Raw genomic sequence first — 26,659 nt, 5'->3', positions numbered from 1 at the left:
GTGGTCTTTGTCTACCCTAAAGAATATTTTTATTTTTTTTATTCCAAGGATATCTTGAATGTTCATAAAGTTGTTGGGTTTTGGACAACTGGAAGTAGAATTGAGTATCTTCAGAGACTCCTGAGAGAAAAGGCTACTGTTAGGGTTAGACAAAGCTGACTGAAAATAATATATATCTTAGAGACATAAGAATAATTAAATAGCTCTAAAGGGCTGCATTGATGATAATGAGTTGAAGGGATTTTTAACATCTGAACCACATTTAATTAAATGATTTAACTTATTTTGATTACATAGCAATAATGATGTGAGTGATCACTACCCATTATTCTTAGGTATTTTGTGTCTTTTGATTAAGAAAACAAAGCAATGGCTTAGATTTTGAATGCTTCTCTTTTCCTTTTTGCTCTCCAGATGACACGAGAACAATACATACTAGCAACACAGCAGAATAACCTGCCAAAGGCTGAGAATGCACAACTGTACCCTGTGGGCATTTATGGATGGCGAAAGAGGTGCTTATACTTCTTTGTCCTTCTGCTGTTGGTTACCATGATAGTTAACTTAGCCATGACAATTTGGATATTGAAAGTTATGAATTTCACTGTGGTAAGTACCACCATGATTTTATTTTACATCTATTGCTTTTGGTTCAAAGACCATCCAACTGTTATTTTTTAATTGAAAGTTATTCATTTTCATCTTTACATTTATGTATCTTGAAATTAAATTCCAAAGGCTGTCATATGTCGTCTTAAGACTACATTCAATATGTGTATTCATGAACTACATCTGACATTACTACCTGCCTTTTAAGTGTGGGAAATTTATGTAACCAGACAGTACAGCACACAGATTCATTAGAAATTTAGAAAACTTTTAACCAATACACAGGAACTATTGCTTGCTCTACCTGGGCATCTACGAAATGAGTCTGGTATTTCATGATAATATTAGATGATATTTCACAATAATACTAACATCAAAAATCATAAGTACCTTTGAAATTCTTCATATAGATTATTTGATTTTCTATATATACTGCATGTTCAAACCTAAACCTTGGAATTTTGCCTGGGCTGCATGAACCAATGTCTATAATTGTTATCAGATGGTAACCTCATTTTTTTAGTATAGGTATGATAAATAAAAGACAAACTAGAAATTAAATCAATTTTTATGAAGATTAATAACCTAAAATAAAATAATTTTATAATTCATTGATGAATTTAGAATATGTACAATAGACCTATTAGCATGACTTATCTGGAAAAGTTCTCTGCATCAGCAAAGTATAGCTTAGTTCAATTTATATTTTCTGGCTAAATTCTTAAAGTTCTCTACTCTGCCCTTAAACCTTTTGGCTTTTACTTAGAGACCACAGATACCTTCACAGTCAGGCAGGGATCTTTCACTTGCTGACCAGACTGCTATTCTTTAGAACTCTGCATCCTCAGGGCAAGAGGAAAGCTGATATTTAACTTCACTGATCTCCCTATATTGGATGTCATTTTTTAAAAAATGAAAAAAAAAACAACAAACACCCTCTGCTGTGTATTGATTTAGCAGAGTAATTTCTTTCTAACTTCACTAACATCTAAGTCGAAACAGAATCTCAAAGGGCAAAATAAGCCAGCATCGGTCCATAATAAGGGCACTGTGGTTGGATGCAGAAGGCGCCTGCAAGGGCAGGTGGCCTATCCTTCCGGAGAGAAAGCAACCACACCTGTGCAAATCATGATACAACAGCATATGCTCATAGAGGAAAAGAAGCTGAGCAAGGGCTCCATTTTATTCAAATCAGTGCAAATTTGGAAGGGTGTTCATCAAAAACGAAATGGGAGAGAAAACAGGATGGGCAGGAATCAGTATGTTCTAGGATTTTAGAAATTACCAGTATCCTAGGCATGGATTCATGTCATTGATCCAGGCCTGAGCCTGTGGGTGCCTAGAGGTGGATGTGAGGGTCACTAGGCCAGTCGTTGCTTTCTGAGACTCCGGTAATACATCTGAGCCATTCTTTCATCTCAAGGGTTGGCTCAGTCAGTCCTGTCCTCTCCTCTTCCCCTACACATGCTTGGAGATATTTTGGCACAAATGTTACTAATTCTACCCCTAGACTTTCTGTTCCTCTGAGCTCTGGGCCTATCTTCTCTTACTAGTGTCTGGGTTTCATTTTTAATGAATCATTTATCACATTAGTAGGGGCAATGTGTATATTTCTGCAGATTCTTCTATGCTGTGGTAACCATCAGTCAAACTTGCAATGGCTGACAGCAGCTTTCTCAACTTCATTACCTTAACCACCCCCCCAAAAAAAAATAAAATAAAAAACTTAATAAGAGATAAGAGTAGCTTTTTCTCCAGGTTTTGCAATTTTGAGCCTTTAATTTCCTCTACCAAGAAGCATCTTTCAAAACCTCATGAAAGATGTGATCAATTCTCACCTCAGGGGCTTTGATCTCACTCAGGGACCAGGCCACAGGATTTTTCAGAGTCAAGCCATGTAAGCTTCTCAAGCATATTTAAATTAATTAGGAAAATAGACTTAAATGCATAATTACATGGCTGCATGCATCGGGCTCCCAGTGTCTTGCCCCATGCTGAGGCCAAGGCTAGATAAGCCATTCAAGGAAAATAATTGAAACAATCACCTTTGTCCTCAGGATCCACGCAGGCCTCAGGGTGTCTGTGGCATATGGAGCTATCTAATTTGAACCTCAGCTGGCAGAATAGTAAATGTCATCATATTCCTGGGGATAATGAAAAGGAGTATATTTCCATAGGAGGCTTAATATTTGTATATATAATTTTTAATTTGGGGCATATCTCACTTACTTTGAAATTAAAATTTTACTGTTCTATACACAAAATAGAAGACTATCCTTCCTTCAGCCATATAAGCTATTTGTATGCAGCTAAAATAAAAAGGAAAGATGAACTTGTAACTACTGCATCAAGTTTAACTTTGTAAGGTAACATATTCCCTGTCTCACTGCAGTAATTCATAATTCAGAAAAATTCCAAATTGCTTAAGTAGTTGCTGAATTTAGTGGTCCTGAATACTGCACATCAGATTAAGTTGTATGTACTTGAAAAGTGTGAAATAATTTGTAATCTTCTTATATTAGAGCAGTAAAAAAAAATCAATTTTATGTTTTCCCTGGTACATTACGATTGTATCTATCTCTAGAGTGAATACCAAAACCACTTGCCACAATATAGTAAGAGGTAGTAAATGATGTGTAAGTTGTCTGGAGATTATTATTGATCTGCACAAAATGTGTATCTTTTTTATTTTAACTTTTTTTGCCATCCAACAGATAAAAAAATATGTGGCTGTGAACATCTTTTATTTGAAAAAACTAGGCATGTTATTGTTATCAAAATATTGTGTTTTCAGCACAGCAAAGGTAGCTGCCAACCTATTTTATAATACCTCATGAAGTCTATCGGTATGGCCAGTATTATACATGATCTGTATGGTTGATGTGATTTTTTTCTGTTTCTCATTTTGTGGGAAATAAAATCACTCTGCTCTTGAGATATTCAACTGCACAGAATGAAGAAAAAGGAAATGAGTTTATACTATAGAATGAAAGACATGGATATAAATGCCCTACCAGTGTGGCTCAGTGGTTGAGCATCGACCTATGAACCAGAGGTCATGGTTTGATTACTGGTCAGGGCACATACCCAGGTTGCAGTCTCAATACCTGGTGGGGGGCATGCAAGTGGCAGCCGATCCATGATTCTCTCTCATCATTGATGTTTCTATCTCTCTCTTCCTCTCCCTTTCTCTAAGAAATCAGTACAAATATATTTTTTTAAAAGTATGGATTCTGGCACCTGACCATTGGGTCCACATCCAGCTTTTGTAGTTTACTAGCTATGTTTCCTAGGGCAAGTTATTTAAACTGTGGCTGTTTGCCACTCTGTAGAATGGGTGCAATGTTATTTATTTCATTAGATTGTTGTAGAAATCAAATTAAAATAGTAAAAATTCTTTAGATGTGTCTGCCATGTCCAAACAGCTATGTATTACTCTTACTCATTTTCTGCTGTTTCAGCTTCACAATTATTCCAGACATCATGTGAATTAACTTGAATTTTCTATTGAGCATAAACCATCCTACACACAAAAGGATGTGTATTAAGCAATAAATTATAAATAGATGAGAGCATTTGTAATCATGTTCATCCTAATGACATGCCTAAAGGTTAAGAGAATGAGTGTTGGAGCTAGGTAGCCAGAGGGCATTCTGGCTCAGTGATGACCAGTCGCAACATGACCTCCAGTGAGTTACTTAAGCTCTCTAACTCCACCCACTTTCTTCATCTGTAAAATGGTTAAAGGCACTGATCCACAGAGATATGAGAAATATTAAGTACCTGAACATTTGTAAAAATGTGTAAAATTGAGCTGCAGAGTAAGCCCTCAATTGGTGTCAGTTATGTGTATTGACATATATGATTTCCATCTATTATTAGCTGTTAATAATTAAAGTTATTTTATATGATGTATTTTATCACAGGAAATGTATTATTCCCTTGGCATGATAAAAGGATCATTAAGATTTCTTTTGAAATTCTAATTTAATGCTGAGGTATAACACAGTTCACCTAAAACTTCTAAGAGGAACAGTTCAGCTGTCAAAATCATCGTTATTTTGATGACCTAAGCTATTTATTTTCAGAACCTGCACTACCTGAACGTGAGCCTCCTGGCCTGTCTGAATGAGAAAGCTCATTCACCAGAAAGTGCTAATGTCTTCTTAAACCATTCAAAAAAAGTAGTATTTAAAAAAGGAATGATATAATGGGATTTCCATTCTTGAGCCTAAATTTTTCAATATCCTTTAATGTCCAGAGTTTTAAATTATTACTGGATTGAGATATTGTAATCTGAATTATGTTTACAGCAACCTAAATTATAACCTTTAGGCTATAACTCTTCAGTTATGAGATTGCAGTTTATGTTGCCTGGGATCCTATTTTTATTTAGCAAGATTATGTGCTTTCAAGACCAGACCTTGACTTTCATAACAATACTTCCAAGTGAATGTTATATCCCCTTCAACAATTGAAGGCACAGAGGCTTAGGGAAATTAAATAAACTTCCCCAGGTCACACTGGTGAGCAAAGTTAGATGCAAGGGCTGTACGATTTTAAACCTTATGCTTTTCCCACCACATTTTATGACGTTAATATTAGTAAAATTAAATTAGTTTAATATTTTTCCTAAATGGCTTGCTTCCCTGTATAACTCAGTGCATTTAAATGCCACCATTAGCCGAAACCGGTTTGGCTCAGTGGATAGAGCATGGGCCTGCGGACTGAAGGGTCCCGGGTTCGATTCCGTTCAAGGGCATGTACCTTGGTTGCGGGCACATCCCCAGAAGGGGGTGTGCAGGAGGCAGCTGATCGATGTTTCTCTCTCATCGATGTTTCTAGCTCTCTATCCCTCTTCCTTCCTCTCTGTAAAAAAATCGATAAAATATATTTTAAAAAATAAATGCCACCATTAAATATCTACCTATGACATCACTGATTTTTAATTGTATTTTGAATTTGTTGGGCAAAAGATCTCTCAATCCTCTCAACTGTTATTAATGTAATGGAGGAATCTACCCGATCTCTCATAGCCAGTGAGTAATTGAAACAGTGAAAACTCCTCAGTAAGTCCCAGGCATGACTCTACCTTTGAGTTTGGCAGAGTGGACATTAGACTTTAATTTCTGGATGGAGCAATGAGATTTATTAGTGGCACCTTTATAAAACAGACAGTGATTTTCATAAAGGCTATTTTTCCTTTGATTCCCATCCATTTATTGCCCTGGTTAAACTATATTTTGCTGGGGAGTAATGAATTGGCCATGATAACAGACTGATCTGAGGGTGATTTAGGATCATAGTTTTTGTCCACTTTCCTGGGCTGTCACTTTCATTTTCCCAGTGTACCCCTCAGTACATGACTCATGATGTCTAGCCCACGCCAAGGTGGGACGCTACCTTTGGAGGCTATGAGCATCCTGCAGGAGGATGCCAGCAGTGGAGCCTGCCTGCTGGAGAGCCATCAGGCCCGCACCGCCCCTCAGTGTGCTGTGTGTGGATTTATTGCAGAATTTATGGGAGTGAATGATATAGTTAATGTTGCAAGACCACTTCCATTATAACTCTCTGTTTGTACCTCCTCATAATTTTCTGACAAATTGTTCCTCTCAGATGAAATCTTTCATGCTTAGTCTTAGCCCAGCAGTACATTTTCTTTCCTTGAGTTTATAAAGAAAAATTTAGTCATTTTTATCCAAGTTCAAACCAGTACCAAGTGGTAGTTTGTGTTATTGAAATAAACTACAAAAATGGTGGCATAAGATAAATCACAAACAATATACAGCCTATGCAAAATGAAGTACACTGTAATACCAAATATTCTGCAGGAAAATAGCACAGGATTAAGGAAATAAGCCATTGAATAATAAGTTCTAAAAAGTACAGACTTGTTAGCTCATATGTTTGTAAATATTTTTTTTAATTTTTCAATTAGTTGCCATACAATATTATTTTAGTTTCAGGTGTAAGAGACAGTGATTAGACATTTATAAACCTTATGAAGAGATCACCCTAATTAATCAATCTAGTATCATCTGACACCGTGCATAGTTATTACAATACCATTGACTATTCTCTGTGCTGTACTTTACATCCTTGTGACTAGTCTATAACTTCCAGTTTGTACTGATTAATCACTCCACCTTTGCATCCATTCTCCCATCTGGCAACTATCAAAATGTTCTCTGTAACTATGAGAACATAGTTTGTTCATTTATTGACTAATTCAGTGGCCTCATTTTACATAGTAAAGATGGAAGTCCAGAAAGATAAAAGTACATGCCCATGTGGGCGACTCACAGGTAGAACATAAAATATTATGTTAGGTCACATTGAACTTAAGGTAGTATGCGCGTGAGTGCTAATTCTCACAAATAATAGCATTTGGTATGTCGTACATAAAAATAATAGCATTTGGTATGTCTTACATAATGTGTCTATTTTAGTAAGCACTTTGGCAGTAGTTTAAGTTTTAAAACCAATTAATTATAATTATCTTAAGAGGGGTTAATGTTTTGCTATTTTATAAAAATAAGATAACCATTTGCTTTTTAAAAAATGTCATATGTGTTGTTTCTAAGCAAAGATATTACTTTACTAAGAATAATCTTATTGGACAGGAATTTATATGAATTTATTAATTTTAATAATAATATTTTAATTCTTATTGTTGTAGCCTTCAAATTTATCTCATATTTTCAATAGGGGCATGCCATTGAATATTTTCTACTTAATTTTGGAATGATGGTGAGGTTATTAGTTTAATCTCTGTTAATATTAACTTATACTGTTGCTGTATTTTCCTTTTGATTCATTATCACACTTATAGTATGTTAATTGTAACAAAACTACAGAATAACAATACTTCCTCTAACTTTTCCTGTAATTTGTACAAATGCAATGTAGTCTCTTATCTGAGTATTGTTTTAATCTTATAAGAAATAATAGCAATGCTTAACTTTTAGATATAAACAGGCATTTTAAACAGGTGCAACATACCAGTGATCAATTGCCACAAGAATGTTATACAGACACAAATCCCGTAATTGAAAACAATAAATATTCTATTAATTTAGGTATCTGTGGATTGACTGTGCATTTCCCTCATCTAATATTGGCAGGACTTCCTCATGGTTCTGCAGTCAGCTGTCCAGTCATCTTGTAGCTGTCTGATTTATTCCCAGACTTGACAGTCATTTGACTGTTGGCTAGAGTTACCATAGCATGTCTTTCACTCTGAGTACACAATCCAAATTTAAGCAGGTTAGAAGTTACAAGGAAGAGCTTAGATATATCCACCATTATAGTATAATGCATAGGCATTTAATTGCCATAAAAATCGTTTGGTATGTACCCTAAATATAATTAGAAATGAGGAGAAAAATTTGTGTCTAAAGAAGTGCATATTATGTTTATATGAAAAACACAAAAATCTAAACAAGAAAATTAAAGCTATAATAATAAATGTGTGTGTGCAGTTTTAATCATTAAACTTAATTTTTCAAATAATAATGATTTTGGATAAGTGTTTAAGGTAAAACAGCAAGTGAGAAATTCATATTTAAAACAATGTATGCAATATTATGCCAAGTCTCTAAAAATATCATAGAAAGAGATTATTTTGATGACAAATAATAAACATTAATGAACTTTAAAATCAATTAAAAATTGGCAAAACATAGAATATTATTCTCAATAAACTAATTTACAATAAGTAGCAAATGGATAGAAGTTTTCAACTTCTGTATTATATATAGATCATTTAAAATATTTGTATCTAGTCACATACATTATGGTAAAGATGGTACTGTTTTGTAGGTGTTTGTACATCTTTTTGCTTCATGGTTACATGGGTTTCATTCCCTTTTTAATGTAAATAAATGTTCTGCTCTTGATCAAGTGTATAAATCAAAACACCTTTATTTTAATAATCCATGAGAGTGGATTTGAATTTCTATTGCCTAAAATGGTTTTATTTAGACTGATTATGTAGAGGCTTGAATGTTTGTTGGAGGAAGGAAGGAAGGAAGGAAGGAAGGAAGGAAGGAAGGAAGGAAGGAAGGAAGGGAGGGAGGGTCTCCTGCTCATACTCCTAGCTTCTACATTTAATTCTTCCTTTTCTCTAAATGTCTGTTGTTGTTATTATTGTTTTAATTCCAGTGAGCAGACAAAAAGTGAGCAAAGCCTCAGAGTGACACATTTTGTTGCAAAATGCAGAATTTAAAAGTTAAGCTAATAACTAAAGGTGAAAGAAGTAAGAGCCTTAGAGTAATGATTGAGAGATGAAGAATCTTCTTTACAAGCTATGAGCTGAAATTATCCACATGCTCCACCTAAATCCAGTGAGGTCTATCCAACCACCTATGTGGAAAATTTTCACAAGGTGATGAAATTTTACAGAGGACATTGTCATTTAAACACATTTTCAAATGCCCACTTTTAAGCAACGGTAAATAAAAAATAGGAAAAGCAATAGAGATGTAGTCAAAGCTGTATGTGTAATTAAGCCAAAATATCTCTGCAACTTGAATATTGAACATTAGAAATTGCAATGGAGGTTCCAAAGGCTCTGCAGGGAGTATTGATACCAGGAAGCACTCAGCCTGCAGTGCAGAGAGAGTCCATAGGTTAGAAGACCTAGGGTGAAGACATAACCACACCTGTGGTTTTAAGAAAACCCTGGGGAAGCAATCATGTGTAGTGTACCTAATTGTCATTACATACATACTAGAGGCCCATTGCACGAAGAGATTCATGCAATAGGCCTTCCTTCCCATGGCTTCCAGCACCGGTTTTCCTCCAGCACCCAGGACCCAGGACTTCGCTCTGGCCAGAGTCTGCCCTCTTCGTCTTCACTGCAGACTCCAGAGTCTGCAGACTTTGTCTTTGCTGCACCAGAGTGCCACTCCTGTAGATCCCTTCGCCCCCCCCCCGCCCCCCGCCCTCCCTCTCAAAGCAGGTGTCCTGCACTGCCCGGCCACTCCCCACCTGGAGCAGCTGTGCGGCCGCCATCTTTGTCCTTCTAATTTGCATATTCCCTCCTGATTGGCTGGTGGGCGTAGCAGAGTGATGGTCAATTTGCATGTTTCTCTTTTATTAGTGTAGATGTATATCCGTGTGAAGTCTCTTACCTCAGGGTGTGTATAAGCCCTCTTTACAGGGCTTCTAACTGGTTAAGTCATGCACAATAAGGATAATCTTCCTTTTGATTAGCTTAAAGCCAGATGTTTAGAGAGGCTAATTACAACTGAAGCCCCTAGATTAGTGTTTGATTAACTGAGAGAAATGGCCACTGCCTCTATTTTTCTCTCCAACTATCTCAGAGCATATTTATCGAGGCTACCCTATTCAGCAACATATAGAAAGGCAATTATGAGGAATATAGTTCAGCTTACCCAAGTTGACATATCACAAAGCCATCACATTGGGCTTATGTTAATGGTTTCAGTTATTTCAGATTTTGCTAGTATCATACACAACCTTTAATTTTTTAAAATGTCATTAGAATATGTGCCAAAGCAACTTAGAACTAAGTGATTTAAATTCTCATTTGCAGTCATTATCTTGGGATTAGACTAGCCCAGTGTTCGGCAAACTCATTAGTCAACAGAGCCAAATATCAACAGTACAATGATTGAAATTTCTTTTGAGAGCCAAATTTTTTAAACTTAAACTTCTTCTAACACCACTTCTTCAAAATAGACTCGCCCAGGCCGTGGTATTTTGTGGAAGAGCCACACTCAAGGGGCCAAAGAGCTGCAAGTGGCTCGTGAGCCACAGTTTGCCGACCACTGGAAATGCAGTATTGCTCATGGAAAGCAGCCCTGTTCCTACCTCAATCTTGCTTGAGCATATATTAGGCTCAAAAAACAATGTTTAAGTGCTTCTATTTCCCATAACAGTATTTTACCCAAAGGAAAAAAAAAAATCATCTGTTCAAATATTTGTGAGACTTTCATTGTTTTTCTTTAAAAACTTTGTTTAGTGACTTCTATATGCGAGGGAGCCAGTTGTGTTCAACTGGGACCCTGGAGAATTAGATGTAGATCTTATCTTTAAATAGCAGATTATTACTTTTAGATCAAATTTAGACATTGTTTTATTTTTATATTGTGTGTTTACATTTTGATAAAGAAGGACTCTTCACAAAAATACTATACTTTCAGGTATTTTGTTCTGACTGTATTGCAGTTTTGAAGATAATTTAGTAATATTTACATTTAGTCTGTGTGCATATTTTCCTACTGACATCTGTCATGAATTGGGGCTCTTACTATTTATTTTTAAGGTAATGAGAAAATACTGAAGTCTAACTGTACTTAATCAGTTTTTTCATTAATTTTAACTGATATTTATAAAAACATCATTTTGTTTATTGTAAAATTTTATTTTGAAATAGTTTAAAACTTAAAAGAATTTTTAAAAATATTATAAAATCCCCATGTACCTACCACATAACTTCCCCAACAATAAGATTTTCATAATCATCTTACAGCTTAATTTTGGTTCATGAATATTTCTCTCCCCCAATTATTGCAATGTTATCTAATCTATCACATTAAATGTCTTTATTTCCCTACACCATAACCTAAATATCTCAAGAAGTATGTTGAAATTCCATTGTCATTGTAGATTCTTCTTAAAGTAATTTGGAGCAGTCCTGAAAGCACTGAATGATCTAATGATAGTTATAAATGAAAAAAAAAATGAAATGAGTTATATAATTTTAATAAATTGCATTTCCCTTTTCAGTAAAATTATTTTGACTTAACACTGCAAAACCAGCTTAGTCATAGTAAGATTACTTCTCTTCATGTTTAAGTAATACTTTTTGGTAGATTGAATAATTTTAATTACAGCTCATGTGGAGAGAGAATATAGTAGGCTAATCAAGTGATAACCATGATTCATTCTTGTACCAGATGTAGTCTTTTTTTTTTTTTTATGTCGAAGCCACTGCATAGACATAACTAAAATTATTATTAGGTACATGCTAACTTAATTTCAGAGTAGTTTTTAAGAAAAAAAAGGAATATTTTCTTACTCATTAAAATTTTCTTACTCATATTACACTTTGTTCAACTCACAGAGATTGCCTAAAATAAAAAAAAAAAAAAGCATTATTTTGCTTTTATTCAAACAGAACATTGAAATATATCATAATAAGCCCGGCTGGCATGGCTCAGTGGTTGAGCATCAACCTATGAACCAGGAGGTCAGGGTTTGATTCCTGGTCAGGGCATATGCCCAGGCTTCAAGCTTGATCCCCAGTCCGGGGCATGCAGAAGGCAGCCAGTCAATGATTCTCATCATTGATGTTTTCTATCTCTCTCTCCCTCTCCCTTCCTTTCTGAAATCAATAAAAAATATATTTAAAAAAAGAAAAGTATCATTATAAAATCTAAATAATCAAATTTAAATCATTTTAATGTCACTTGAGCCCCTAATAAACTGTTTTATACTGCTTTAGGTGAATTAATTATTTCAGCTTAGGCACCAACAGCCAGATTAGTGAATGGGTACAAATTACTGAATGAAGTTTAGATGCCGAAATCTAACACAAATCACAGAATGTTGCTGAGTAATCCTAAAGGGTCACGAAGACTTTACTGAATAGTTATCCTTACTTTATTAATTCAACTTTAAATATAAATAACTAAGAAGAGTATGCTGATCATAGAAGCTATCCCTGTGTTTATTCATAAGAGGGTTCAGTAATAAATGACCTGAAAAAACATTTTAAAATTGCAATGGCTCTCAGTTATATCAGCCTAAAATATTCAATATTCTGTGATATGCACTGGGTATTGGAAAAAACATACAAGTTGTATTTTCTTTCAGTGAGTTTGTACCCTGTTTGTAGATGGCAGAATTGCATATATTGACCCTTAATACCCTTTTCCCTCCCACCAAGGCAATTGGTCAATCTTACATCCAGGGTACTGCTCCTTTGTGTGTGGTAATTATCTCTTTGCTTACAAATCTCCTGCACTAGAAGAGTGAACGCCTCAGAAATAAAACTCCATGTTTGTTTCCTCATCACTGCAAAGTGGCCCTCATGTATTAGATGATCAATAAATACTTAGCTATTGATTGAATGAAAGAAAAAATAAAGGAAGGAAGGCAAATAAATAAGATGACAATTCTAAAAATGGAATGCCTGGTTGTTCAACTGAATAACTTTTAAGTATGAGGAAAGTCACTCAGTTCACCTCAAATATTAAACATTCAAGAGCAGTTCCACAGTAGGAGTGAAAGAACCTATATTATAAAGGGCTAATATGCAAATAGACTGAAAATGCAGAAAGATCAGTCGCTATGATGAGCACTGACCACCAGTGGGCAGACGCTCAACGCAGGAGCTGCCTCCTGGTGGTCAGTGCACTCCAAGAGGGGGAACTCCACTCAGCCAGAAGCCAGGCTCATGGCTGGCAAGTGCAGTGGCGGTGGCGGGAGCCTCTTCTGCCTCTGTGGCAGCACTAAGGATGTCCGACTGCCGGCTTAGGCCCGCTCCCCCGGAGCGGGCCTAAGCTGGCAGTCAAACATCCCCTGAGGTCTCTCAGACTGTGAGAGAGTGCAGGCTGGGCTGAGGGACCCCCCCACCCTGAGTGCACAGAGCCTCTAATCTCTAATAAACAGCTTCTCTCCCATCTTTTTCATGGGCATCTAATTATCCCTGCTTCTCTCTATGCACCTGCTTCATTATGCCCTCTCTACAAACAAGCTCTGTCTGTGCCCTCACAACAACTGCTACCTTGCAACGTCAGCTTTCATCCAGCACTTCAAGACTCCTCTGGTCTCAACATCTGCACCACAGTTTCCAACTGCATGGCCAGATGCCAGCATGAATTTGGATCTGTTTAGCCCAGCTCATGTTTGTCGGACTATGCTATTCAGTGTGCTGCTGCAGTGCTCATGGATTCACACACACACAAGCACAATGCATTTGCACTGTAAGTCAGCTCATGGCTGGTTTCCTCTTATATTTTTCTACATTCCCATTTTCTCTGAGAAAGGGATGCTTTTCCACTTGCTCTCATAAGGTTTAATAGCTGTTAGCTCTCCTTGTCTTAGCTCAGATTCTTCTTACAAAATGGTACAATTTTAAAATTCTGAGCCAATTCAAGGTCCATCTCATTCACCCAATGGAGATACATTGTAGCATTATTATGGAGATTACAAGTGATTATTCTGCTGGTGTCCATTTTCTACTAAACTATCTACTAAAGATTGCTAATACTCTAGTTAGCTAAACTTAAAGGTTTACTCTAGCAATTTTCTGTTGCTTAAAAGTAAACAGAAAAAAGTATACTCTCACAATGAAAATGTTAGTTTTTTCCAGATTCTGGGACACAAATAATTCTATTCTCCATCATCGGGACACCTCTGTGATTTTTAGTGTTGTAACTTGGCATACAGACATATCTGTATGGTCCTCATATAGTGAAATTCAGGTATTTCAATAATATTTTCAATATATATTTTAAAAATTTTAACTAAAACAATTATCCAATGAAACTATTAATTACTTTTATACTTGTTCATTTGTGTGATAAAATTAGCCATTTTAAATCAAGTTTTATACTGAAATGTTAATTGCAACATCTATTTTATTAAGGCTGGCATTTTTTCTTTAGGAATCCATGTACCTTCTAAGATTATTTAACTTTTAGCTATTTTACATACTAGTATGATGGTTTTAAATGCATTAATGAAATTTCAATCTAGTAGCTATATGTTACAGTGCTTAGAAGATTGGATATGATTAGTCTATGAGTAGGAGAGGAAATAAACTAGTAGGAAAGGAGACAATAGTTGGGATTGAGAAATAGAAGTAAAAGAGGCAATCCATTAATTGGCATACATTAGATTCCTTTTTATTATCTTTGTGCCTATTCTTTGCATCCTCTTCAAAACTACTAGAGTTATTTCAAGATTCTTGTATTGTTAGGAGCCTTTAGACTACCAGATACTCTGAAATCTCAGGTCTCATCCATACACATAGAGTAGAATTCACTTATTCTTTATGGTCAAGAAATGAATTTTTCTACATAAGTGAATTTTCTTGATAATGTTTTTACCACTCAGTAAATATTAAAAATTATACTTGATAAAAATATTTACCTTATAGAGCTTTAAAGTAATTTAATTATTTTTAATAACTCATTTTAGTATTAAATATTCAGTAGTGAACCATACAATATTATATTTTTTACCAATCTCCTTGTCCCTTCAAAGAATTAACAAGAGCACTTTTGTATTTGAGACATTAAATGATATCTCATCGCCCTAGCTGTTTTGGCTCAGTGGATAGAGTGTCAGCCTGTGGACTGAAGGGTCCCAGGTTTGATTCTGGTCAAGGGCACTTGTCCGGGTTGTGGGCTCCATCCCCAGTAGGGACCGTGCAGGAGGCAGCCAATCAATGATTCTCTCTCATCATTGATGTCTCTCTCTCTCTCTCTCTCTCTCTCTCTCTCTCTCTCTCTCTCTCTCTCTCTCTTCCTTCCTCTCTGAAATCAATAAAAATATATTTTTTAAAATGATATCTCCTAAATGCCAGACATTTACAAATGCCCTGAAATGTGCATTTTCAGGCCAAGATGCTCAGAATATATTTGATGAATTAACTTAAGCTGTTAATAAATAAAAACATGGTCAAACAGAATCAGATGTTTCTCCTTTACAAAAAAGGAGAATTAATGAATGTGTATATTGGAAATAATAGTACTATCATGCATTTGTTGAATGATCTATGAGCAGGTAATATGTTATAAATAATTGTTACATATTAGATTACTTATATTTTGGAACTGATTGGAAGAAGAAAAAGCATACTGTACTTTGAGGTTAATAACATATTTTATCTTCACAATTATGTTTTCTTAGATATTTTAAGGACAGACATGTAATTTTTATGACTTCAAATAACTGTAATAGCACAATATGCAAATGAATGTTTTTGTATACTGGAATATGTGGGGCTATTTATTTAGTATCTTTCAGATTAAGCCTTTGGCAGATTAAAGGTATTTAAATATTTAAATACATTTATCTATAGCAAGCCTAAAATCAGGCATTGCCTATATCGCAGCACTTCTGCCTTCTGCATTCCTAATTTATAAAATAATTTTTCTTTAATTACCATTCCTGATAGGAAAGGCATAGATCCCATTTCAAAGTACACTACACATTTTTGAAATGTGTTTCTACCGAGGGACACTAATATATGTAAATTTTATTATTGTCTGCAATGAAGATGAGATAAAGGGAATGCTCAAGGAGTTGAAGTCAAAAGTGTTTAGTAAAACTTAAAGAGAAGCATTTCTATAAGAAAGATAGATATGCAACAGTTACTAAAAGAAAATATGCTTAATATTCTGATCTCATGAAACACATAGGAATATTAGAGCAAAAGCTAGGAAGTTTATTTTTTGGTAATGTGTGCATATGAACTGTACCTAAGTGCCTCGTGTAGGTCCGATGATATAAAGAGCAATCCTAGATGAAGGCTAATGCATCTTAGTGAAGTTCTCAACTGAGCTGATTGAAACTGACAGGCCTGTGCTATTTGCAAAGAAAACTTCATGGAGAGTTAGGAACAGATGCTGAACAATATGGCACATTTGATTTCATGCTGCTCACACATGCCAGCTCCCGGCAGTCTTTATGAGGTCAGAGGATTAGTCAAATTGTAGTCAGCAGGAATACAGGGTATATGAGTGGAAGGAGCCAAGCAGGTGTGCTGAAATGAGTTAGGTGTGGGCTTTTCCCATGTGTGTCTTACTTGCCCTTCAACATATGGTCATAGAATCAGAAGGGGAGAAGCTAATGCTCAAATAATTCAATCTAAATAATTCAACTAGTTAGTCCTTTATACATGTTGAACATAAAGAATATATATGTTGGACTAAACATATAACTTAATTTTAATGTTTATATATCTTAATTTTAATGTTTCTTTTAAAATCTAAATTTGTATTATCATTTATAAAAATATACCAATAAAAATAGAAAACTATGTCGATGACAACTAATTCAATTAATGTTACAAGGCATTTGGGGTTCAGATGGTTCTGGTTTACTTGGTCTCAGTTTATTCTATTTATCTCTATTAAAGTAAGCTCATGTCTATATTTTTCTCAACCATAAATTATTTTACTAATTTTTACAAAGATTAATGATGAGCTATACTCACTTATGACCATTTATGTCCATATTGTTTAGATTTGTTGAGCATTTCCTAAGTCACTAATGGCTAGAGTTTTATCTATATATATAAAAGCCTAAGCGACCTTTATGACCAGTCGACCAAATGACTGGTTGACCAGTCTCTATGACGTGCACTGACCACCAGGGGGCAGATGCTCAATGCAGGAACTGCCCCCCCCCCCCCCCCCCCGTGGTCATTGTGCTCCCACAGCCAATCTCCCAAGGCCAGCTAACTTCCCACGGTCCCTCCCCCGATTGGTATTGGACAAGATGGCCCCAATCGCCCCGATCTCCTGCCAGGCCAAGGGGCCCCACCTGTGCACAAATTCGTGCATTGGGCCTCTAGTTATTATATGATGATAAAGAATTTACAATAATCAGACTTCAGAAATATTATGAAAATTCAATTCTATATGGGTCAAAACTTAAATGCCACTGACACATGATTCACTCAAATGCATTTCCAAGATTAGCTACTAAAATGAAATGCCCACAAGGTTTACCAAGACAGCAATTTATAATCTGTATTGTAGTAATGATTATTAGACTGAAGCACAGGGGAAAAGATAAGTATTTTTTTCTTGACTTCTTTTCCCTAAACTGTTTCTTACTGGCAGTAATCTAAAATAAAAAATAAAAGTATATTTGAAGCAAAATAAAATGAACAAAAATAGATATAAAGTTAAAATGTAATCATATTGATATCAGTTTTGCTTTATCTATCACAGAATATAACCAACATTTCTTTTTTGTGGGTTCTTATAACTCCTTTTTCATGGAAAAGTACATAAATTCCTTAAAGGTCCAAGAGCACTTTTTAGTATGTTACTAAAATGGGTCCTGCCATTAGTTAGAGATCTCAGCTCAAATAACATTGGAAATCTCCATATACACACCTCAGTTGAACACTCCTAATAATTTACAGGAGTCTGTAGTGCACTAAGAAATGCATGGTTTCTTTTCCCTTAAATGTACCATGTCTTTTGATCCACTGGAGTGTATGTATTTATGTCTGTGTATCTCAGTGTGCATGAGTGTGTGTGTGTGTGTGTGTGTGTGTGTGTGTGTGTCATAAACTGTGAACGTTCCTACATGTTCCCTGTAAGAAGTATACTCAAAGTGGCCATAAAATATTAAGACAAGTAATCAAAATTGATCATTAATGTTAATGGTGAACAGAAGTCTTCAAGGTGAAGATAAATGAAGAAATTAGATATGTTTAAAAAGTGATGAGTAAAATGAATCAGGAATATTTTTTTTAATTATAATATCTTATGAATGTGATATAAAAATAGGAATTATAAAGTTGTCAATTGATTAAAAACAGTATTTAAGGTTTGTGCTAGTAGAACAGATGTGCATTATCTTCTAAGTCCACAGTTCTGTCTCAGGAATGACTTTTTAAAAAGAATATTATTATTTCTTTTTGATGCTGATATCAAAATTCCTTAAGAGAGCTTATGTTATAATCTGGAGCATTGAAATAAGAGGTCTGGGTTCTTTTAAAATGCTATTTCTGTTATTGCATGGTTGAATTAAAAATCTATTGATTTCCTGAGCTGTTCTCTAGAAAACAGGCTGGCTGTAATAGTCACTCAATAAATGGTTGTTGAATGATCAAATTAACACTTTGAGTCCATAAATTTTAATTTTACCTGAAAAAATACTGAGTTTATGTATTCATCAGAGACAGGTGGGAGAGAAAATGGGAAAGGGAAGTGAAAGAAAGAAGGAAGGTTAGGAAGAAAGAGGAGGGAAGAGATTGAGGCTAAGAGGATGAGAACCAGCAGGCTTCATTTGCAGTATATTTCCTAGTGTCACTGAGCTCCATTTCTGAGTCAAGTAAAACCTATGCTTTGAAGCACTTAGTATCAGGCTGAAAACAAACAAACAAAAACATGGTCTGTCCTAAGCAGAATATAGAAGGCTATTGATATTCTACCTTTCCATACTATAATAAATAACGTCATGACATAAATTTACGAACCATTCTACTTATATAAATGTAGATTAAGTTTTGTAAACAAAATGTAAATCAAAGGTCACTGATCAAGTGGATGTGGCTGTGAGATCCAATCAATGTATTTGCCACATTTTAAAGACTCATAAAATGCTAATTTCAAGTATTTTGTCTAGTTTGTAATACTTTGTTTTTACCATACCATTGTTTCTTAGTACATATGTTTTGTGCATAATAAAAATGCAGCAAATTCAACCCACTCCCTTCTTTCTACCTTCCATCTCCTCTTCTTATTGCCATTTATTCACACACACACACACACACACACTGACCAAAATTAATTCAGATGGTCAAATGGGGTCTTTGGGGCAGAGAGTTATTTAGATTTTTTAAAGTGCCAAGCTTGTTTGAATTATATTTGTAAAACTCTTAATAAGAAAGAGCTTGCTTAATTTTGGAGACACTCTTTTGTATCCATTTCATAATTTGTGGCTACTGAAACAGATTTATCTACCCATACGCATAATGAATATTATAAGTAATAGTTTAAAATGTTGAATTTTCACAAGCCATTGTTCTCATTCTAACTTTTAATGCAACCACAGCCCCCTACAAAATTGTCTTGTTTAATCTAATTTACTGCTAATGAATATTTATATAAAAATGGTAATTCTGCAAGAATTTAAATTGCTTTTTCATGTTTAATAAAATGATGAGCCTGAAAGAACCATGGGTTCTATAAAATTGAATTACTTCATATTTAGTTTCATTGTTTTGTAGTAGTTTATCTTTACATTAAAAATGCATAAATAACTAGTTGGTGACAAATTTTCATGTAAAATATGCCACTGTATCCATGAATAACAAAGAGTAAATCTCTAGAAGGTAATTAATTTTGAGTTATATGTCAAAAAATTACACTAGATGTTAAACAGGTAAGGAAGACTTGATTCAACACTACTGTGATAGGGGTCAAGATTATTGAAATGAAGGAGAGACACTGAACTCAACTGTCTTCAGAACAAAAGGTGGGAGAATTTTATGCTTTGTGACGAATTAGTGGGATCCAATAAAGGGAATTAAGAAGGAGTTTGGTCAAATTGGATGAGGCTAGATGTGTCCCCTAATTGGTGCTGATGGAAATGAGGCTCCTACCTTCTCACAGAGACTGGGAGGTAGGGGTGTTGTCTTTCTTCATGGCTGCATTAGAAAGGGATGGCTCCCAGGTCCTTAAGTAAGACCTCCCTGGGTTGTCAAAGTGGCAGAGGACTTCCAGAAGATTTATGTCTCAAAGGGGTAGGAGAAGAATTTACAATTGCAAGTTTTCTAAACTAAATGCTCTAAGAAAAGGGAGGCCAAGAGCTTGGAGTCAGGAGAGAACCTTCTGAAGTTTAGCCAGGCTGAGGGAGAACTTTAATGCTGTCTTTAAACCAAGAAGCTGTTAAGAGAATGTCCTAGAATGGGCGAATGCAAGCTACTAAGAAGGCTTTTGTTAAGCTTTGATTATATTGCCTGGGCTTGGGAGAGAGAGGCTTTGCTTTTAAACTAACCAACTTTTTTCCTAATCCTTCAGGGACTTGTTTGGAGTCTTCCTTTTACCCAAATCCTTCTCACAGGCTGGGCAGCTCCCCTTTTTGGTCACCATCTTGGCTCCTACTGCACATGTGCCCAACAGAGGAAATTCCCCTTTATTGTTTTGTTTTGTGTTGTGTGTTTTTTAATATATTCTTATTGATTTCAGGGAGGAAGGAAGAGGGAGAGAGGGAGAGAGGGAGAGAGAGAGAGAGAGAGAGAGAGAGAGAGAGAGAGAGAGAGAGAGAGAGATCAATGATGAAAGAGAATCATTGATGGGCTGCCTCCTGCACACCCCCTACTGGGGATTGAACCCACAACCCAGGCATGTGCCCTTGACCAAAATGGAACCCAGGACCCTTCAGTCTGCAGGCTGACACTCTATCCACTGAGCCAAACTAGCTAGGGCCCCTTTATTGTTTTGTCTCTCCCTCATAATCCTGGTTAATGGCTGATTTTCCCCTGGGGAGATTGGAAAGCCAGTCCTGGAAGGATGAGGGCTGGTAGGAGGCTCTTCTCCATATGTTCTCCCAGAAACCCCAATTGGCTGGTCCTTAGTACCAAACCCCGATTGGCTAGTCCTTAGTACCATACTCAACAAACATCCTCCATCTCGGTCCCAAAGGGACTACAACAGTGCCATGTTCCAGGCAACTTCAAGGGGGAGAGGAAGTGTAGGGCAAGTTTGTTCTCTAAAATGATGACTTAAAAGTAATGTGAATGAATAATTTATTGTCCCTACCTGGACAATTTTGAGAATAAAAGGGGTGTTAACCTACTTATATACTTTTGAAAATATTTATTAACTGACAAATAGGTTTTATCCTGATAGATCTGAAAAATAGTTTTATTTGAAATATAAATTACTTTTTAAATATAGCTTATGTTCAAGGGCCTGATATCAAAGAAAGGAAGGTGTTGGTTGATTTGTACCCAGAAACATTGAGAATAAAGAGACAGATTATCTTACTGTTCATCTTTAAGATATAAGTTTATGTTGAAGTAAGAGCTTTATTCATTGTACCCTCACAGGAGTCCTACACAGAAGAGATGACACTGAGGAAGAAGGTGGAAGCACAAAGTGGAGGTCCCACGTTAAACCTCAGGGCCTACTTTAACTATCCTACATAATAAAAGGGTAATATGCAAATTGACCCTAAGGGCAGAACAACCAGGAATGACCAGTTGCTATGACACGCACTGACAACCAGGGGGCAGATGCTCAATGCTGGAGCTGCCCCTGGTGGTCAGTGCGCTCCCACAGGGGGAGCTCTGCTCAGCCACAAGCTGGGCTGATGGCTGCGAGCGCAGAGGTGTTGGTGGGAGCCTCTCCTGCCTCCTCAGCAGCACTAGGATGTTAAGGATGTCTGACTGATGGCTTAGGCCCGCCTAAGCCATCAGTTGGATATCACTTGAGGGCTCCCGGGCTGCCAGAGAGATGTCTGACTGCCAGCTTAGGCCCAATCCCCCAGGGAGCAGGTCTAAGCTGGCAGGTGGACATCCCCCAAGGGGTCCTGGACTGAGAGAGGGTGCAGGCTGGCCTGAGGGACTCCCCCGCCCCCCGCTGAGTGCACAAATTTTCGTGCACCTGCCTCTAGTTAATAATGATAGTTAAAAATAAAAATAAAAATAAAAATAAAAATTGAGGGGAAATGCTAAACCAGACAGGAAGATGTAAAGATGGCTAGGATAGATATTCTTTCATTGGATGGCCATGTAGCCAGCTAAACCTCAAATAAAGAACAAGAAAGTGATAGTAGTTCCCAAATAAATTACTAGTCTCTGATGTAGTGACTTAACTGGCTTTTCTGCTTTCATGCTTTAACTAGTGATTTCCAGCTCTTTAAAAATACAAATAAAACAAAATATTTGTAGAGTGTAAGCAAATGATTGTAATTTCAGAATAAAACCATCTGGGTTCTCCTTCCTGTGGTATTTTTCAGTTTTTTCCAGACAGAAATCTGAGACAGTTGTGGTCTAATGTTGTTTCCTGTCTCACTTAGAGACAAACAATCTTTAGCAGCCTGTTGTCAACTGTTTTAAAACAATTGCCTCATATATTTTGTCTATTTTTTCAGTTTTTTTATGATCTCAGCACAAGTCCAGAATCAGTTATTATATTTTGATCTGAAGTGGAACTACTTATTGACCAACCTTTCATATTTTTTAATTTTATATTTTAATATTATTCTGAATAGTAATGAATTCCCCCAGTATAAAATTCAAAAGTTAAATAATACATAATGAAAAAAAAATCCTCCTAATTTGCCAGAGGCAACTAATACTACAAGATCATTGTTTATTCTACTAGAGTTATTACATGTATTTACAATATAAAACACAATAAACTAAGGAATGATGTGATTGCAGGGTCAAAAACTTCAATAATACAATGTTGGGTCACATTGATTGTGAGATTGAAAACAAATAATATTTTTTCTCTTAGACTAGTACCATCACAGAAAAACACAAAGTTAATTATTGTAAAACTTATACTTAGCATTACTGACCAAACAATAAATTGAGTATGTCCCAATTGATCATAAGACATAATCACTCACTTCATTACTTCATTACTTACTCACTTCATTACTTACAAGCCATGTATGAATCTCCCTATTCCATATCCTCACTGAGGCTTGTAATTGAAACTTAATTCTGTCAACATGATTAAAGTATAATGTCATCTTGTCCTATATTTGAATAGCATTTCCCTGATTACTGAGATTAAACATCATATACCCATTGTTTATTCATGTTTTCATATTCTATATATTGTCCATTATCCTGTTAGATTGTTTTATTATTCTCCACATATTCTGGCTATTAACACTTTGCTGTTTATTTGTAGGTTATTTTTTACATTTTCTTCTAGTTTATGAGTAATCTTTTTATTTTCCTGACAGTATCTCTTGAGAAACAGAGATTTTAAACTTAGCAAACATTTTCTTAAGATTTATCATTAACTCTTTTTGCATTTTTAAAATAAGAATATTATTTGCATGAAAGTCAAAGATATATTTACTTCTATATTTCAACAACTGTTAAAATTTTACTTTTAACATATGTTTTTAATCTTCAGGAAATTCTTATTTTTGTGTATGGTGTGGGATAAGTACTGACTAGGGTTTCTGTTGTTCCACAACCTCATCAACATTTGCTGTTACCTCACCTTCATTTTCATCAGGGTCTATGTCAATTGCATTTATTCACATATTCCTAAAGTGAACGTTTTTGTCTTAAACTCATCTCCTATTCTTCTTTTATGGACAACTTTGAATTCCTTGAAATGTAAAAAGTTCCAGGAATAAAAGACAAAAAAGGAAAACATATTAATAACCATATATTAAGAGCTATAAACTTCAGAGTAAATAAATGATACTAAATTCATAATGATGTGCAACCTTATTAACTAGACGTATTCCAATAGATGAAGAAGAGGTATTATATTTCAATATATATTTTCTACATTTTCTTCCATTTAAAAATTTTAAATGTAAGATAGTCTAAAATGTGTGCTGTGATGAAAATCATAGCAGCTAAAAAATTGCTCTTATGTTTAAAAATTTAGGCCTAACATTTTTTGGTTATTTAAGATTTAGCTAAACAGAAGCATTTATTAGATACTAGCTTTCCCGTTGCAGGAAAATTCCTGCAATGGGATTTCCTGCTGCACTCTACCCCGCCTCCGTTCCTCCCTTGCCGCCCGCCTCGCCTTCTCCTTCGGCCCGCCAGCGTTTCCCTTCGGCCCCGGCCCCGCCTCCGCCCCCCCCTTGTCGCCGGCCCAGCCTTCTCCTCCAGCCCGCCCGCGTTTCCCTTCGGCCCCGGCACCGCCTCCGCTCCGCCCTTGCCGCCGGCCCTGCCTTCTCCTCCAGCCCGCCCTCGTTTCCCTTCACCCCCGGCCCCGCCTCCGCCCCGCCCTTGCCGCCCGCCTCGCCTTCTCCTCCAGCCCGCCCGCGTTTCCCTTCGCCCCCAGCCCCGCCTCCGCCCCGCCCTTGTAGCCGGCCCCGCCTTCTCCTCCAGCCTGCCCACGTTTCCCTTCGGCCCCGGCCCCGCCTCCGCTCCGCCCTTGCCGCCGGCCCCGCCTTCTCCTCCAGCCCGCCTTCGTTTCCCTTCGCCCACGGCCCTGACTTCGCTCCTCTCTTCTCCTCCCCCCCCCCCCCCCCGGCTTGCTTGCTTCTTCGAAGCTTTACTCCCCTTTGCAGCTCTTGGCTTCTTTCGACACTGTTTTGATATGCAAAATAGCCACCATCTTTGTTTGGGCAATTTGCATACTCATCCTGATTGGTTGGTGGGCGTGGCTTGGCTGGTGGGCGTGGTTTAGGTGTAGCGAAGGTGCGGTCAATTTGCATATTTGTCTATTATTAGATTATATTGTTTTAGACAGGTTTAGTAGATAATAAACTACTGAAGTAGAATAATATAGTATAAAACTACTATGAGGAGGTATCTAATAAAAATAAGATAATTGTGTCATTTCTACTACCCAGACTCAATTTTGAATACTAATAGGGTAATGAAAATACCTAGTATGTAAAACAACTCACAGTGGTAAAAAGCATAAAAATATAGGTAGTAAATGTCGATGAAGAATATTAACATCCATTAATGAGCTCATAAAAAGCAAATGCTTAAAACCAAAGTACTTCAGTATCAAAAAGTTTGTTGTAAAGGCTTTGCCAGAAGGTTTGGACTTGGTCTTATTAATGACATGCAAAAGTAGCATGTCAGTAGAAATTCATGTAAATTTATGGAGAGATATTTTATGAAGTTGAATATTAATAAGTTTATAATTATCACTGTAAATTATTTACAGAAGTGAAAAGAAATAAAAGGTGAACTTAATGGAAGGACATATTATGTAAAGTAGAATGAATGAATATACCCAAATTATAAATTAGGGGATGAGCATTTGTTACTAGCCACAATTCTTTAGAGATTTCCCAAAAGGAACATGATATGTGTGTTCTATGGCTCAGGATCACAGTCTGTTTATGGATACATTTTGAAAAGCACAATTAGGGAAATAATAGTTATTACAGAAAAGATGAATGTTTGCCTCTTTGGAAAGGCATAGAGGAGTTTGGGGACTGAGTCTTCAGGAGAGTGAGGCACGATGCAGAACGTCTGATTGCAGTAGTCAAACAAGGCTGGAGTTTACTTCTTGTGTGGCCATTGAACTATACAAGACCCTGGCAAGTAACTTGGCTTGTTACAACTCCATCTTCTCATCTGAAAGTGGGACTATTAATGAATGCTTCACTGAGCTGTTGTAAGAATTGGTGCATTAGCATTCATAATGCTACCCATTCACAGTTTAGAATACAGAAATAACAAATGGAGGCACATTACACTTATTCAACACTGATTAGCCATTGATAAGTAGTTCTCTCAAAAGTTAGAAAGATTTGGTATTTGTGGGCTTTGTTTTAATTATTAATTTATTTAAGATATTAAGTTATTTTTTAGGTTTTTACTTTTAAATAAATTATACACTCACATACATATACATGTATATACAATATTGTTGTATATATGTCATATACAACACACATGGAACATGCCATATACTTCCTTACCTGGAATTATCTCTGATTACTTTTTACACTGGCTGTGCTATACTGTTTATAATATCTGCAAAGGCTGGCATAGGGGTTTTGGTTTTATTATAGTTCCAACAAATTCTAGCACAAAGTATTCTTGTAAATAGATACCAACCAAAGAATATGAAACAAATTAAAATATTAGCTTTACTAGTTGCCATCCATGAAAATTTAATATTAATAAATATTCATTAAATGTATTTTCTTCTGTTTTAAAAACAATTACTATCATTAAAATGAACCATTTATGGGGATCTCAGTTTAAATAACAAGAGAAGGGAATTTCTTTATAAACATTATTAATTTAATAATGGTAATATTTTTACTTTATTATTCATTTGCATTACTTTTGTAATTACTTATTAGTTGTTTTTCTTGTAGTCTGGCACTATTCCCACAATTCTGTTACTATGAATTAGAAAACATACCACTTATATAAAGGGATAATACTTAGACATTGATATGCATTTGGAATAAGTATAAAATATTTTGCATCAGCATCATATTAAAATAAGATTCTTTTGTTCTTTAGTGCCACATAATTTATTATATAAAAAGCCTGTGGTCATCACTCCATCACGCCATCACGCCGTAATGACCAATCAGTAGGAGGCTGTGTTGCGTGGCAGGAGCATGTAGGTGAGCAGGACTGAGTAAGCGATGAGGTGCATGTGGGTGGGGACTTGACTCTGTAGGACTTGAC

The 26,659-nt window shown here is 36.0% G+C and overlaps 1 protein-coding gene across 1 annotated transcript in view; it reads left to right on the top strand.

Annotated features, from left to right (window-relative positions):
- The first annotated feature begins 414 nt into the window (after positions 1 to 414).
- The window catches only part of SGCZ (sarcoglycan zeta), a 196,889-nt gene continuing 170,644 nt past the window's right edge, over positions 415 to 26,659 (top strand). Inside the window, exon 1 of the mRNA XM_054720323.1 lies at positions 415 to 609. Coding sequence (XP_054576298.1) covers positions 415 to 609 — 195 coding nt within the window. The remainder of the gene's footprint in view (positions 610 to 26,659) is intronic.

This window comes from Eptesicus fuscus, chromosome 8 (genome assembly GCF_027574615.1).
Source record: "Eptesicus fuscus isolate TK198812 chromosome 8, DD_ASM_mEF_20220401, whole genome shotgun sequence".
Taxonomy (NCBI): Eukaryota; Metazoa; Chordata; class Mammalia; order Chiroptera; family Vespertilionidae; genus Eptesicus; species Eptesicus fuscus.
Note: the sequence above shows the minus strand (reverse complement) of the source record. Positions and strands in the feature narration are given on the sequence as shown.